General features: G+C 42.2%; 1 protein-coding gene across 1 annotated transcript in view; it reads right to left on the reverse strand.

Annotated features, from left to right (window-relative positions):
• MYO5A (myosin VA) overlaps positions 1-16,552 on the reverse strand; it is a gene marked incomplete at its 3' end in the record, with an annotated part of 180,568 nt that extends 164,016 nt beyond the window's left edge. The window contains exon 1 of the mRNA XM_082847112.1: positions 16,470-16,552. Within this exon, the coding sequence (XP_082703238.1) occupies positions 16,470-16,496 (27 nt within the window). The 5' untranslated portion in view covers positions 16,497-16,552. The remainder of the gene's footprint in view (positions 1-16,469) is intronic.
• Positions 16,553-17,843: the final 1,291 nt, after the last annotated feature.

Below are 17,843 nucleotides of genomic sequence, written 5' to 3' on the forward strand. Positions count from 1 at the left end.
ATAACAGAATAACTGAGTAACAGAATAACTGAGGCAGAAGAACAAAGTGAGCTGGAAGACAAAATGGTGGAAACAACTGCCAAGGAGCAGAGTAAAGAAAAAAAGAATGAAAAGAATGAAGACAATATCAGAGACCTCTGGGACAACACTAAACGCAGAAGCAGAAGAGAAAAAGAAAGGGTCTGAGAAAATATTTGAAGAGATTATAGGGGAAAACTTCCCTAACATGGGAAAGGAAAGTCACCCAAGTGCAGGAAGCACAGAGTCCCATACAGGATAAACCCTAGGAGAAACACACTGAGACACATATTAATCAAATTAACAAAAATTAAATTCAAAGAAAAAATATTAAAAGCAGAAAGGGAAAAACAAAAAATAACATACAAAGGAATCCCTGTAAGGTTATCAGTTGATTTTTGCAGAAACTCTGCAGGCCACAAGGGAGTAGCAGGATACACCTGAAGTGATGAAAGAGAAAAACCTACAATGAAGATTTCTCTACCGAGCAAGAATCGCATACAGGTTTTTTTTTTTTTTTTTTTGCGGTACACGGGCCTCTCACTGTTGTGGCCTCTTCCACTGCAGAGCACAGGCTCCAGATGCGCGGGCTCAGCGGCCATGGCTCACGGGCCCAGTCGCTCCGCGGCATGTGGGATCTTCCCGGACTGGGGCACGAACCCGTGTCCCCTGCATCAGCAGGCGGACTCTCAACCACTACGCCACCAGGGAAGCCTTCTCATACAGATTTGATGGAGAAATCAAAAGCTTTTCAGACAAGCAAAAGCTAAGAGAATTCAGCCACTACAAAATCAGCTTTACAACAAACGCTAAACAAACTCCTCTAGGAGGGAAACACAAGAGAAGAAAAAGACCCACAAAAACAATCCCAAAACAATTAAGAAAATGTTAATAGGAACATACATATCAATAATAACCTTGAATGTAAATGGATTAAATGTCCCAACCAAAAGACAACAAACTGGCTGAATGGATACAAAAATAAGACCCATATATATGCTGTCTACAAGAGACCCACTTCAAACCTAGGGACACATACAGACTGAAAGTGAAGGGATGGAAAAAGATATTCCAGGCAAATGGAAATCAAAAGCTGGAGTAGCAATACTCGTATCAGATAAAATAGACTTTTATCCATTGGACAGATCATCCAAACAAAATAAATATGGAAACAAGCTTTAAATGACACAATAAACCAGACACATTTAATTGATATTTATAGAACATTCCACCTGAAAGTGGCAGAATACACTTTCTTCTCAAGTGCACATTGAACACTCTCCAGGATAGATCATATCTGGGGTCACAAATCAAGCTTTGGAAAATTTAAGAAAATTGAAATTGTATCAAGAGTTTTTTCTGACCACAATGCTATGAGACTGGATATAAATTACAGGAAAAAAAAACTGAAAAACACACAAATACATGGAGGCTAAACAGTGCACTACTAAAAAACCAAGAGATCACTGAAGAAATCAAAGAAATTTAAAATATTCATAGAAACAAATGACAATGAAAACATGACAACCCAAAACCGACGACAGACAGCAAAAGCAGTTCTAAGAGGGAAGTTTACAGCAATTCAATCTCACCTCAAGAAACAAAAAAATCTCAAATAAACAATCTAACCCTACTCCTAAAGCAAACTTGAGAAATAAGAACAAAGAAAACCCAAAGTCAGTAGAAGGAAAGAAATCATAAAAATCAGAGCAGAAATAAATGAACTAGAAATGAAGAAAACAACAGCAAAGATAATAAAACTAAAAGCCGGATCTTTGAGAAGATAAACAAATTTGACAAACCCTTAGCCAGACTCATCAAGAAAATAAGGGAGAGGATGCAAATCAATAAAATTAGATATGTAAAAGGTGAAATCACAACTGACACTGCAGAAATACAAAGGATTATAAGAGACTACTACAAACAACTATATGCCGATAAAACAGACAACCACGATGAAATGGATAAATTCTTGGAAAGGTACAATTTTCCAAGACCGAACCAGGAAGAATTAGAAAATATAAACAGACCTATCACAAGTAATGAAATTGAAACTGTAATTAGAAATCTTCCAACAAACAAAAGTCCAGGACCAGATGGCTTCACAGGTGAATTCTACCAAACATTTAGAGAAGAGCTAACTCCAATCCTTCTCAAACTCTTCCAAAAAATTGCAGAGGGAGGAACACTCCCAAATTCATTCTACGAAGCCACAATCACCCTGATACCAAAACCACAAAAAGATATCACAAAAAAAGAAAATTATAGACCAATATCACTGATGAACATAGGCGCAAAAATCCTGAACAAAATACTAGCAAACAGAATCCAATGGCACATTAAAAGGATCATACACCATGATCAAGTGGGATTTATCCCAGGGATGCAAGGATTCCTCAATATATGCAAATCAATCAATGTGATACACCACATTAACAAAGTAAGGAATAAAAACCGTATGATTATCTCAATAGATGCAGAAAAAGTTCTTGACAAAATTCAACACCCATTTATGATAAAAACTCGCCAGAAAATGGACATAGAGAGAAACTACCTCAATATAATAAAGGTCATATATGACAAACCCACAGCAAACATCATACTCAATGGTGAAAAACTGAAAGCATTTCCACTAAGATCAGGAACAAGACAAGGATGTCCACTCTCGCCACTCCTATTCAACATAGTTTTGGAAGTCCTAACCACATCAATCAGAGAAGAAAGAGAAATAAAAGGAATCCACATTGGAAAAGAAGAAGTAAAACTGTCATTGTTTGCAGATGCCATGAAATTATACATAGAAAATCCACCAGAAAACTACCAGAACTAATCAATGAATTTGGTAAGGTTGCAGGATACAAAATTAATGCACAAAAACCTCTGGCATTCCTATACACTAACAATGAAAAATCAGAAAGAGAAATTAAGGAAATAATCCCATTTATCATTGCAACAAAAAGAATAAAATACCTAGGAATAAACCTACCTAAGGAGGCAAAAGACTTGTACTCAGAAAACTATAAAACACTGATGAAAGATATCAAAGATGACATAAAGAGATGGAAAGATATATCATTTCTTGGATTGGAAGAATCAATATTGTCAAAATGACTATACTACCCAAAGCAATCTACAGATTCAATGCAATCCCTATCAAACTATCAATGGCATTTTTCACAGAATTAGGACAAAAAATTTTACAATTCATATGGAAACACAAAAGACCCCGAATAGCCAAAGCAATCTTGAGAAAGAAAAATGAAGCTGAAAGAATCAGGCTCCCCAACTTCAAACTATACTACAAAGCTACAGTAATCAAGACAGTAAGGTACTGGCACAAAAACAGAAATATAGATAATGGTACAGGATAGAAAGCCCAGAGATAAACCCACGCACGTATGGGCACCTAATTTACAACAAAGGAGGCAAGAACATACAATGGAGAAAAGACAGCCTCTTCAATAAGTGGTGCTAGGAAAACTGGACAGCTACAAATAAAAGAATGAAATTTGAACACTACCTAACACCATACACAAAAATAAACTCCAAATGGATTAAAGACCTAAATGTAAAACCAGACATTATGAAACTCTTAGAGGAAAACATAGGAAAAGCATTCTATGACATAAACCACAGCAAGATCTTTTTTGACCCACCTCCTAAAGTAATGAAAATTTAAAAATAAAATAAGTAAATGGGGCCTAATGAAACTTAAGCGCTTTTGCTCAGCAAAGGAAACCATAAATAGATGAAAAGACAACCCTTAGAATGGGAAAAATATTTGCAAATGAAACAATGGACAGAGGATTAATCTCCAAAATATACAAACAGCTCATGAAGCTCAATATCAAAAAAACAAACAATCCAATTTAAAAATGCGTGGAAGGGCTTCCCTGGTGGCGCAGTGGTTGAGTCCGCCTGCCGATGCAGGGGACACGGGTTCGTGCCCCGGTCCGGGAAGATGCCACATGCCACGGAGCAGCTAGGCCCATGAGCCACGGTCGCTGAGCCTGGACGTCCAGAGCCTGTGCTCTGCAATGAGAGAGGCCACAACAGTGAGAGGCCCGCGTACCGCAAAAAAAAAAAAAAAAAAAAAAAAAATGCATGGAAGACCTAAATAGACATTTCACCAAGGAAGACATACAGATGGCCAAGATGCACATGAAAAGATGCTCAACATCACTAATTACTACAGAAATGCAAATCAAAACTACAATGAGGTATTACCTCACACTGGTCAGAATGGCCATTAGCAAAATATCTAGAAACAATAAATGCTGGAAAGGGTGTGGTGAAAAGGGAACCCTCCTGCACTGTTGGTGGGAATGTAAATTGATATAACCACTAGGGAGAACACTATTGAGGTTCCTTAAAAATCTAAAAATAGAACTACCATATGACCCAGCAATCCCACTACTGGGCATATACCCTGAGAAAACCATAATTCAAAAAGAGACATGGGGGTTTCCCTGGTGGCGCAGTGGTTGAGAGTCTGCCTGCCGATGCAGGGGACATGGGTTCGTGCCCCGGTCCGGGAAGATCCCACATGCTGCGGAGCGGCTAGGCATGTAAGCCATTGCCGCTGAGCCTGAGCATCTGGAGCCTGTGCTCCGCAACGGGAAAGGCCACAACAGTGAAAGGCCCGTGCACCGCAAAAAAAAAAAAAAAAAAAAAAGAGACATGTACCACAATGTTCATTGCAGCTCTATTCACAATTGCCAAGACACGGAAGCAACCTAAGTGTCCATCAACAGATGAATGGATAAAGAATATGTGGCACATATATACAATGGAATATTACTCAGCCATAAAAGGAAACGAAACTGAGTTATCTGTAGTGAGATGGATGGACCTAGAGTCTGTCATACAGAGTGAAGTAAGTCAGAAAAACAAATACCGTATGCTAACGCATATATATGGAATCTAAAAAAAAAACAATGGTACTGATGAACCTAGTGGCAGCACAGGAATAAAGACGTAGACATAGAGAATGGACTTGAGGATATGGGGTGGGCAAGGGGAAGCTGGGGTAAAGTGAGAGTAGCAGCGACATACATACACTACCAAATGTAAAACAGTTAGCTAGTGGGAAGCAGCAGCATAGCACAGGCAGATCAGCTTGGTGCTTTGCAATGACCTAGAGGGGTGGGATAGGAAGGGTAGGAGGGAGGTTCAAGAGGGAGGTGATATGGGGATATATGTATGCATACAGCTGATTCACTTTGCTGTACAACAGAAACTAGCACAGTATTGTGAAGCAATTATACTCCAATAAAGATCTGTAAAAGTAAATAAATAAATTTTAAAAATAAACATAACCAAATAATGATGATGATTAAAAAAATAAAATTAAAATCTTTCTAATTCAATTATACTTTCTGGCCCAGATTCACCCAAGATCAAGGAGAAACAGTGAATAAGAGCAACAATAAGGAAAACTGTCAGAAAAAGGAAATAGTTTAGATTTCCAAAAGGTTAAGTTTTTGAAATAAACGTATATAGTTCTACTCTTATAGGATTTTTCAAAGCAGAATAAAGGTACTGGATGGCAGAATGCATCTCACAGAAGTGGGACATCTGGTCATCCTAGCCCTGAAGCAATGTACATAAAAAGTGCTATTTTTAAAATGAAATAAATGTGAATACCCTACCTTGCATAATTGTAAATGCGAACCCTTGCCAGGGAAATGTGGAATCTATAATTGACTAAAGCTGACTAATCCAAGCAAAGATTTATGTACAATAAATGCTCATCATAGTACTTTTCTTATTACAGTGAAAATGCCCAACGGTAAATAAATTATGGTACACCCAGATGATGGAATATTATGCAGCCACTAAAAACATTTTCAGTGAATATTTTATAGGACTTCCTTGGTGGTCAGTAGTTAAGACTCCGCACTCCTAATGTAGGGGGCGCAGGTTCAATCCTTGGTAGGGAACTACAATCCCACATGCCGCATGGCGCAGCCTAAAAAAAATTTTTTTCATTTAAAAAAAAAGAATATTCTATAACATAAAAATTATCACAATACATATTAAGCTTAAAAATCATAAAAATTAACATTATGAATATAGATAAAAGACTTGAAGTAAATTAATCGTTGAAAATAATCATCTCTGGATGGCAGTTTTTTTTAAATTTTCTTCCTTTACATGTTTCTTTTTTATTTTTTAAATTTTATTTATTTATTTTTGGCTGTGTTGGGTCTTTGTTGCTGCATGCAGGCTTTCTCTAGTTGTGGCGAGTGGGGGCTACTCTTTGTTGTGGTATGCAGGCTTCTCATTGCGGTGGCTTCTCTTGTGGAGCACAGGCTCTAGGTGCGTGGGCTTAGTAGTTGCAGCATGTGGGCTCAGTAGTTGTGGCTCACGGGCTCTAGAGCGCAGGCTCAGTAATTGTGGCACACAGGCTTAGTTGCCCTGCGGCATGTGGGATCTTCCCGGACCAGGGCTCAAACCTGTGTCCCCTGCATTGGCAGGCCGATTCTTAACCACTGCGCCACCAGGGAAGCCCCCTTTTTATGTTTCAGTATTCTCCAAATTGTCTACAATATATCATTCCTATAAGCAGAAGAGATATTACTGAAAAGGCAATTTAAAAAAAAATTTTTTTTTTAATTTTTTGGCTGCGTTGGGTCTTCGTTGCTGTGCGTGGGCTTTCTCTAGTTGGGGCGAGCAGGGCTACCCTTCGTTGCGGTGCGCGGGCTTCTCACTGCGGTGGCCTCTCTTGTTGTGGAGCATGGGTTCTACAGCGCGGGCTCAGTAGTTGTGGCAAACGGGCCCAGTTGCTCCGCGGCATGTGGGAACTTCCTGGATCAGGGATCGAACCCCTCTCCCCTGCATTGTCAGGTTGACCCTTAACCAATGCGCCACCAGGGAAGTTCCCTGAAAAGGCAATTTTTAAAAAGTTTTTCCAATTAATCTCCATTTTTATTTTTAACTCTTTCCCACTTTTTCTTACCCTAATCTAAGTCTTAAGGTCTAGGGTAGTGGTTCTCAAGCAGGGGCAGGGGGAAGGGGGACTGCTCCCCAGGGAACATTTGGCAGTCTGTAGACAATACGGATTGGCTGTCACAACTAGGGGTGGGGGATGCTACTGGATCTAGCAGATAAAGGTTAGAGATGAGGCTAAATATCCTACAACATGCAGGACAAGCCCCCAGAAAAAAAGAATAGTGCAGAGGTTGAGAAATCTTGGTTAGAATGAAGAAAATGAGTATAAGCAGGAAGATTGGGTTAAAATACAATATTAACTCTAGTGGGGTTTAACTTTCCATTTCTAAAATAAGATTTAACAAATACACATTCTGAATTGATGAAAGTTTAGTCCAGGTTTTGACCCAAATTTCTTATTATTAAGATATACTTTTCCTAATTTTATGGAAAGTATCTCTAGCAGTTCTGCTCCCAAACTGAGCATGATGCTTATCAAACTAGAAGATTTTTTTCAGCTTGAGCATAGAGAGACCAAATCTGTTTAAACGTTTTTTAAGTACTGCTATAATAATGTTTTAAAGTGAGCTCATATCCTTAAGGGAATAGCTGATTCTCTTATTGTAATCACTCCAGTATGATAAGATGAAAAACTAAGTTCTAACTAGTCTAGTCTAACTAGTCAAAACCAGTCTAACACAAAAGTGTTTGTTTGAAACACATACACACTCACATACACAGAAAATGATTTATGTAAACTCACACAAAATTACTTCTATTTGGTGATGTCAGATTCAGGGAATGGTAACAAAGCAAGAATACAAAGCTTTGAGGAAATGAAGTACCCTCCTCAATCTAAATTACTAAATAATTCACTCCATAAGAAATTTGGTTATAACAAAGCACAAGAGAGCATTAGGAGTGGGTACATGAACTACAGTCAGTAGTACAGGATCAAGAAGTAGATGACATGGTGGAAAGGAAGAGAGCAAAAAAAAGATTAGAACACTGTAGATGAATAATGGATGATCTGAACAGTCAAAAGGGGGAAATAAGAAATTTTGCAACTTATCCTTGGGTGAAAATGGGGTAAGAGAATAATGTTTGCATACAAGGATGTGAAGAAAATAAAGGAAAATAAAATGCTGAGGAAATATGGCAGAAAGAGATCAGAAGGAAAGGTTACATAGGGTTCAGAGCCCCCTAAATAAGACTGAATAAAAAAGACTGAATAAAAAATACTGATATGCTTTTTTTGTTTTAGTTGAAGTACAGTTGATTTACAATATTGTGCTAGTTTCAGGTGTACAGCAAAGTGATTCAGTTCTATTTTTTTTTCCAGATTATTTTCCATTATAGGTTGTTATAAATATAATTCCCGTGCTATGCAATAAATCCTTGCTGCTTACCTATTTTATATATAGTAGTGTGTATCCGTTAATCCCATACTCCTAATTTATCTGCCCCTCATATGCTTTTATCAACATTTGCACTTGATTCTCCATGGCCTTTTTTTTTTTAATTAAAAATGATTCTCTAGGGGAAAGATATCCAATGTCCTCCTAGGCAAAACCCTCCTATTCATCTTCTCAAAAATCAGAAAAGGAGAGGCAGAACTCAGTCACTTTGTCACTTTTGGTGACTGATTCATAGTGGACATTGGTTGAGGGTAGCTGTTTTGTTCTGTCTCTCTAGCACTATTCCTTCTGATGGGGAACAGCTTTCAGCCACCCTACCAGGTCTGAGTAGGCCTATCAGTCAGGATGCCCCATCCTCCCTCTGGCCTCTGAGATGAGCAAGACTGGACTGCTCACGGTCTCCCTCCCACCACCTACTCGGCACACAACCACAAGCAAGGACAACCAGAATTCCTCTACCAGGCTCTCCTCCTCCAGGCCCAGAGCTAGACCATGTGGTCTGCAGGTGCCACTGACCCTGAAAAGAGCTGTCCTGAGGATGAAAGCAATATTAAATAGCAGTCTGACACGAAAGCCAGTGACAGAGAGCCCCAGAGGTACCATGTCAGAGTCTTGAATCTAGCCATGCCTGGGCTTTCAGAGCATCTAAGCAAATAAAATGCTTTTTGGCTTTGAGTTGGGTTTCCATCACTTCCAACTAAAACAGCTCTGGCTGGTAATTGTTTAACACTGTCAAAGAGAGGTTCGGAAAGTCGGTGTATCAGAACTATGATCCATGAATTAGCCAGACCCTTTCTGTTTATCTACCACATCTTAGCTGATATCATAACTCGAGATAGTGAGTTTCATATGTGTAAAACAACAGCTAGAGTAGAAATTCATTTTAAATGACATATTTATTTATTTAAAGAACTAACAAGTATCCTTACTAAACTGGGATTTGATGTTATAAACTTCTAATCTTGGTGTTAAATAAATACTTCGCCATTTTCCCACTTCACCTTCATCTTTCTGAAGGGTCTGTCCTTTTAATCTGTCTAGCCTCTTCACTGCCCTGATCATTTTATTTCTCCCATTCTGAAATTCCTTCAGAATGTATTTATCAAGAGGAAACCCAAGACTTCTCTGGTGGCGCAGTGGTTAAGAATCTGCCTGCCAATGCAGGGGACATGGGTTTGAGCCCTGGTCCGGGAAGATCCCACATGCCGCGGAGCAACTAAGCCCGTGCACCACAACTACTGAACCTGCGCTCTAGAGCCCGCGAGCCACAACTACTGAGCCCATGTGCCACAACTACTGAGCTCATGTGCCACAACTACTACCCGTGTGGCTAGGGCCCGTGCTCCACAACAAGAGAAGCCACCAGAGTGAGAAGCCCACGCACCACAACGAAGAGTAGCCCCCACTAGTCGCAACTAGAGAAAGCCCACGTGCCGCAACGAAGACCCAAAGCAGACAAAAATAAATATACAAAAAAAAAAAAAAAAGAGGAAACTCCAACCACATACACAGGATTCCTGGCCAGGACAATGCATGTTTTTGTGTGAGTGACTAAAGAGAGACAAAACTTGTCTTTTTTTTATGTCCCATCTCCCTCCAGTCCAGCACTGTGCTCACATTTTTTTTTTTTTTAACTTTTCGGCCGTGCCGTGTGGCATGTGGGATCTTAGTTCCCCGACCAGGGATCGAACCCCCGCTCCCTGCAGTGGAAGGGCAGAGTCTTAATCATAATCACTGGACCGCCAGGGAAGTCCCTGTGCTCACATTTTTGAACACGGCCCGACATTGGGCCAAAGGAGGTAGATAGACGATCTTCATGAACACTTAGGAGTGGATAACGCACTTTTTCCTTGATTTCAACCAAGTTTGCAGCCATTATTTTGAAACTAAAGCATAATTACATCATCCCTAAGTTCTATAATTGGCAAAAAGCCTCTTTGGTACATGGAGATGTTTAAGGCAAATGGCAGCTGGTTAAGGAGACTTTCAACTGAGAAGGGCTTTGAAGCGAAGTGGAGACTGTCTGAGGCATGAAGAAACCGGGGATAAGTTTCTGCAAAGTTTTAAAATCTCTATCAGCACGAACCCAGATGGACATTACTACCAAGGTAGATGAGGCAGGAGAACTGTTAAAGGGCAGAATTGACTAAAGGGCATTTTAGCACACTAAGGACCTAAGGAAACAAGGCATCAAAAGCAGACACCATTAGTAAAGGTAAGGTGGTAAGTGTGTGAAGAAAAGATTAAATAAATCACTTAAACTCCTTTCCAACTACTCCCACTTCCCACTGTCAGTGAAACTCCATGGGAGTCACACCCAAGGTCAAGTCTCTATATTCAGTTATCAATATTGGTTGAGCTAAGGTGGAATCATAACATACACTTTTGAAAACAAACAACTCTTTCCTCTGCCCCAGCGGGCAAGCCAACTCCAGTAAACTCTCTGAATAAGCTGGGGAAGAGAAGGAGCTAAGCACCAACGAACTTTTGAGTGTGATAGAAATGTTCTATATCTTGTTTGTGATGGTGATTACATGACAGAATATATTTATCAAAATTCATTAAACTGTACACTTAAAATTAGTGATTTTTAAAAATATTTATTTATTTGGCTGCACCAGGTCTTAGTTGTGGCATATGGGGTTTTGGCTGTGGTACACGGGATCTAGTTCCCTGACCAGGGATCGAACCCAGGCCCCCTGCATTGGGAGCATGGAGTCTTAACCACTGGACCACCAGGGAAGTCCCAAAATGAGTGAATTTTATTAAATGTAAATTATACCTCAATAAAGTTGATTAGAGAGAGACAGAGATACAGAGGCAGGAGCCAGAGGGAAGGGAGAGGACAACCTCCCCAGGTAGACAAATGGAGAAAGTCTGCGAAAACTACTGTAGGACAGGACACTCCTGGTGGGGTGGAGTGGTGTCGCCCACACATTATTTCACCTAGGGCCAGACCTCATTCCATAGATCAGCCAGGAGTTTATACTTCTGATAATACCTCACAGTTTGTTAGGAATTACCTAAAGTGGAGACAGATAAATCCAATCCATCCTCTAGTGGGCCATGTGCCCCTAGATTCTCCTGACGGAGGCAAAATTCATGATAAAGTGAAGAACACAAAAGCTAAATTACCCTCCTCTCCCACAGTCTCCTATAGGAAAGTTATCCCCCCCACTCCACCTCAACCTTTTGGAGGTTGAAGTTAAATCCCCGGAACCCCATTCAGACCTTCCTCCAGTATCCCCTTACTTCAAAAAGCTAAAAGCACCAGGAAGAATTAACCTGTTTATGTGGCAGTAGCAACTCTCATTAAAATTATAACTTTTTTGTAATCTTTTAGCCACTGGGCAATACACCGAACTGTCACACTTCAAGAAACAGTAACAAATTTCAAGAGGAGATCACAACCATTCTGCTTTGCTCAAACAGTCTAAAGAAGTATTTCTGAGCCACTTACAAATTCCAGAGTCAGCAAAAATTCATGATATAATGAGAATTAACTTCCAGTTTCCAAAGCTAGAGCCACTGGTGTTAACTTACACTATTCCCTCTCCTTCTCTTCCTGTATCTACTCCATCACAGAGACCTGTCTCTCACACTTTCTGCCTGCACTTCAATCTGCCAGACTTTCATCACTTTCCATTTTGTTTCCTACAACATTTTCCTTGGTCTCCCTGGCTCCCAGCTCTCTTCTCTATTACTCACCCTGTTCATCATGCCTGAAAATGTGCTTACTTGTTTAACCACTCCATTACACCCTGCTTCATTCCTACAAGTGGACTAATCATCCCAAACCATTATTTTCTGTTTCTCTCCTGTTTAAATATTTTTTAATCCATCCAACAAATATTTAATGAACAGCTACTATGTGGAAGACATTGTGATAGGCTCTACAGGAGGTAAACAAACCCTGACCAGCATCTCAAGGGGCTTACAGTATTGTGGGAGTGGCTTACATATATACAGATAACTATAATAAGATAGAAATGTGTACAGGTCATTAAGACAGAACTGTCAGCTGGATGTCAAGTAAAATCAGAATTGGTAAAGAAAAAGTAGAATATGAGACAAAGAAAAAGCTACAGAGGTTTCCAGCATGAGGGACTAGGAAAATAGCAGAGCCATTAACAGGCCAAAGGACATCAGGAAGAAATACAGATAGAAGGAGCATGACAGGAGATTTAAGAAAAGTGAATGTACTTGCCAAAGCCCAAATCAGGGAACATGATCAGAGATTTCTGTTCTGCTTTAAGAGGCTGGAAGCAGTCTAAGAAATGCAATTTCAACACCAAAATATTAGAATTTCCAGGATTGATGATTTAAAGGGACAATGGCATAGAATATAAAATTGGGACTATCCCAGAAAAAATCTAGTCCATGCAGCTTCAGTAGGTATGAGGAAATATGGTGGGAAAGGAAGATTACAGATATACAATCTACTGGCCTAATAGTTGTTTCATCTAAGGAAAGTGTACTTGGCTTCTGGAGTGAGGGTTTTAGACTGTTTCTGTACTGTTAGAAAATTCAGCATCCTGACATACTATGGGACTCCTAATTAAACTTCAGGTAATCTTGGCCATTCTACAGCATTTATGTGGTACCCATGGTGTCTGGGAACTTCATGTGAGGATGACTAGGATGCCATTTTATTGCTATTGGTGATCCATCCAGGTCTAATTAATAAACCCTGCTCCACAAATGTTGAATCCTTTGAAGGTGCTGAAAGTAGCTACAAGTGATGTCATCATTCAGACACCCACTGGAAAGTCAAGACCAGCAAATATTTTCAAAACCAGAAACAATAAGATGTCACAACCACCTTCAATTCTTTCAGGAACGAGTCAGGTGGATCTAAAAATAAATCAACACACAACTCTGTGATTATACTAAAAACCTTTGAATTGTACATTTTAAATTGGTGAATTGTACATTATGTGAATTATACCTCAATAAAGCTATTATTTTAACAATCAACAAACATGTTTTAACCAAAATGTTAGTTTCCAGAAATGTTATATCCTAGTAACCCAGCTATTGCCTTTAAAATGTTTATACTGCTGGAAAAATTTACAAAAGGGAAGCCCTGCTAAATTGCTGTGACAAAACCATTATCATTTTAGCTAAAAAGAATAAACTGAATGGTCTTTTGTCTTTCACTGTAATAGGAGCTGATTTCTATCACACATCAAAATCTGCCTTTAAGCTCTGAATGACATTTTGAAAAGGGCACTTTTCAAATTTAACCACTATGTTGAATACCATAATCATGGCATGTCACTATTATATCTTTCCTTGTAGTCTACCCCCAGAACTTCCTTCCCTATAATCCTCTGCAAGGGGAAAATCCTTGTGTTTATATACAATTTTTTTAAAATTTTATTTATTTATTTTATTTTTGGCTGTGCTGAGTCTTCGTTGCTGCATGCGGGCTTTCTCTAGTTGTGGCGAGCGGGGACTACTCTTCATTGCAGTGTGTGGGCTTTTCATTGCGGTGGCTTCTCTTGTTGCGGAGCACGGGCTCTAGGTGCACGGGCTTCAGTAGTTGTGGCACACGGGTTCAGTAGTTGTGGCACGTGGGCTCACTAGTTGTGGCACGTGGGCTCAGTAGTTGTGGCACACAGGCTTAGTTGCTCCACCATGTGGGATCTTCCTAGACCAGGGCTCAAACCTGTGTCCCTTGCATTGGTAGGCGGATTCTTAACCACTGCACCACCAGGAAAGTCTAATCCTTGTGTTTAATATCCATTTATATTACCTCTAATGATTTCCCTCGTCCTCTAAAAATCACTACCCAAGCTTTTATCTCTAGAATCATTCCAACCTTCTCATGTCCCAACCTCTTCCCTAACTTCTACAAATAAATACCATACCAGCTGTCTGCCTGCTGCTGAGGTAACAGCAGGTTATTTATGCCCTTGAAGATTCAAAGTGGGCCAAGAATATAAGAAGCAGGCTGTAAACCCTTCGAGGGAAAGGAATGTGTCTTGTTTACGTTAGAACCTCTCAACATTAAGCAGAGTACCTGGCACCCAGGAGGTGCTCAATAAATATTTTTGTCCGCCATTAAGCTAAGGTCCATTCACAAAAAGAATGAGCCAACAAACAAACCAAGTAACCAGATTATCCTTAGGTATAAATGCATTTAGGAGAAGGCGACTTAAGCTCAACTTCCCTACTGATGTCTAAACCAGTTTGTCTTTACAATGACTAGAGGGTGAATTTTAAAACAGATTGTGATTATGACCAAAGCCCACCCCAAACCTTACAATTTTAAAAATCACAGAATTTTTTAAATTTTTTTCTTGCCAATTATTTTGGGAGAAAAAAGCAGACCCAAAACCCAAGAGCAACGTATTATCCAACCAGTGTCTAGTTAAGCAGCCTACAATTAGTCAGGCAGCTGAAGGATGGACTCCTTAGGCAGTGAAGAATGGGGTCTATACAAAGTAACTAAGGAATATTTACAGACCATATCTCTTCTTGTGAAAATGACTCTGATATTTCTTAGTACCCACCTCATATGTTTATTATGAGGATTAAATGAGTTAATATTTGTAAAGCACTTAAAACTGTACCTGGCACATAGTTAACTTTATATAAATGTTTGTTTATAAAGTAACTTTGGATCAATTTCCAATTGCATTCAATCATACATTAGGTATCTACAATGCCTAAAGAATTACCAGGTTTAGAGAGAAGTTTCATTGTGCAGTCCTCAAATCTGAAGCTGGAAAGAGAGAGGTCCCAGGAAATGTTTCATGCAAACTCATTTCATGGTTGAAGAAATATACCTCATATTTGTAGAGAAATTCACAGGTTACGAAAAGCATTCCCATGTATTATTGTTTGATCCTCACAACAACAACCTTGTAAGAGATGTAGGGCAGGTATAATTAACTCCATTTACAGATGAGGAAACTAAAGCACAGAGAGGTTAAGTGATTTGCCCAAGGTCACACAGTAAGTGAAAAGGCCCCGGCTAGAATCAAGGGCTAGACTCCAGTTCTCTTGATGGCGGGTCCAGACCTCTTCCTTCTATAACATGCTGCAACTTGAGCCCTGGGCTTACTTGGGTCATATTTGGAAGCAGTGATTCTGAGACCATAAATGTAGACTTGGCCTCAGATGCAAACTCAAAAAGTTAAGGTTAATTCTGTTAACTGGAATTAGAGGTAATTAATAGCTGGCAAAACATCTACCTACACAGGAGTGATAGTATAAAATGCCATGACTACACACAGTCACAAAGGGCACCACACACTGTCTTGAAGGGACAGTTCTCCAAAATATGCCATTCAGAGATTACCAGCCCCAGAGAATACTGCTGTCAGTATAAGAAGGAAAGGCTGCCACTTCCCTTAAACAAAACCCAGAAGGAAAAGGCTCACCCCAGAGGATGGTGAAGACATGGAGCCTAACAAGGCTCTAAGGGATTACATGCAGATTGCAAACTCCCAGCGACAAATGAGTACCGACCACCCCAGTGAGTCAGCTCGCATTTATTCGTCTGCATCTTCCCCAGGGGCTCTCCACCCCAGGGTAGCAATCTGAAACCGGGCACCTAAAGGTGAAAATCGACTGGCGACCTTTTGCAAGATTCCATACCTCACAGAAAGGTTGGGTGGCGGTAGAAGTGGCACCGCATACCAACACCAGACGTTATTTTAAGTGCGTGTCCCCAGGGGAGGGACCGACCATCTAATCTGTCAGATCTAGGATCTCCCACCAGCCAGGATTTTTCCTAAAGCAAGACGGAGGGCTGAGCAATCCTGCCCCAGGCTCGCCCTACTAAAGCCACACAGACCCGCTTTCCACTTAGAAACCCGCACTGCTCCCAGGCCAAGAAGGGTGGCAGGGGCCACAGAGGCACCCCGAGGCAGGCCTCCCTCCGCCGCCTTAACCATCAACGCCCGAACAAGGAAGGTGCCTCTGCGGGCGACCGGCGGGCAAGGCAGAGGATTTCAAAATGCCCGGAAAGGGGGTGGTGCCGGAGGGGCCGGACTGGGTCCCCGCGCCCCGGCCCCTCCCCGGCCTGACAGCTGGCGGCGCCGGGCCGCGCGGCCCCCTCCCCAAGGCGCGGCTCCTGGGGCGCCTTACCTTTGTGTAGAGCTCCGACGCGGCCATGGCGGGCCCCGCGGCGCCGACGCCCCCCGCCTGTGCGGAGGCCGCACCTCTTCTGGGCGGCTGCCCGCGCCGACTAGGAAACGCCGGGGCTGCAGCCGGCAGGGAGCAGGGCAGGGCCAGGCAGGGCGGGCCGCTCCGGGCGGGGCGGGGTGGGGTGGGGCGTCTCAGCCGCGGGCGGCCAGCGGGGGCCTCGCCATCACTCCCGGGCTCGCCGCGAGCAGTGTCGCGCGCTCGGCGTGCCCGGGGTCCTCGGGGTCGCCGCCGCTGCCAACCCTACAGCCCGTGATGCTGCTGCCGCCGCCGCCGCCGCCGCCGCCGCCCTCACCCTGTGCATTGTGGGAGCGGGAGGAGGCTGCGCTCCAGCGCTGCAACCGCGGCTGCTCCGGGTTCTCTCGGGCTCACGCTGCCTCCCATCGGCTGCGGGCACCGGGCATCATCAGCCTGTCAGCCAGCGTTGCCGCTGCCTCCTCCCGCGCTGCCGAGACCCAGAAGCCCGCCCCAGGACACCCACTGGCCGCACACCGCCCCCGGGATGCCCCAGGCCCCAAGCGAGCCCTGGACCGTGCAGAATAGCCCAGCCCCCGAGAGGGGCAGCGATAGCGGTGTCACTCAGGGTGTCCAGGTAAATGGGAGTCTGCAGGCTGCTTTTCCTGTGCTTCCAAACATTGGTAGGGAAAGGATAGGGGGAGAAGCTTCTTGGAAGGCCATGGAATAACCTAGAATTCCAGAAGAGCCTTATTAGCAGTACACGTCTGGGAGTGAGCGAGGACGGATAATCTGAAAGAATCACCAAGGTCACCCTGAACACCTCGGCATCTGCCGTAGGGTCGTTTCGTGAAGCCAGAGCGTAGGGGCCTGTTTTAAGCTACAGAAATTTAAGTGCACCTGGTAACAAGATGCCCCCAGGGGGCGGCCCTAGAGCCTCCTTCTATCCTAGGCCTGCGCCTTCGGAACGGTGCCACTCACCTTCTGCCCCAGCCCTCTTTCTCTATCTAATCGCTGTTATCCTTGCACTTCAAGCCCAAGAATGTGATCTTTCCACCCCACCCTGATGCCGTCTTCACCCTCTACCTCTTCCCCACCCACACTTTCATTCCAGTTTAGCTAATCTCCATTTTTTCATCCCAGCCTCTTTAGTGTGCTCATCTTTCCTTATTTCTTTGAACTCTAAGTGGTGCCCAGTGCCAGTCATGGGACTCTGGGATGGTTTTTATCAAAACTGTCTCTCAAGGCTGGCCCCCTTCGTAGTGTGTGTATCCTGCGTGTATATTTGAAGGAAGATCATTGATGAGGGGGACACTTGGGGCCAGTCCTCACTCCCTGGAACTCAGGCCTCTCCTCCCCTTG

The sequence above is a fragment of the Leucopleurus acutus genome (genome assembly GCF_964270905.1).
Source record: "Leucopleurus acutus genome assembly, chromosome: 1".
Taxonomy (NCBI): domain Eukaryota; kingdom Metazoa; phylum Chordata; class Mammalia; order Artiodactyla; family Delphinidae; genus Leucopleurus; species Leucopleurus acutus.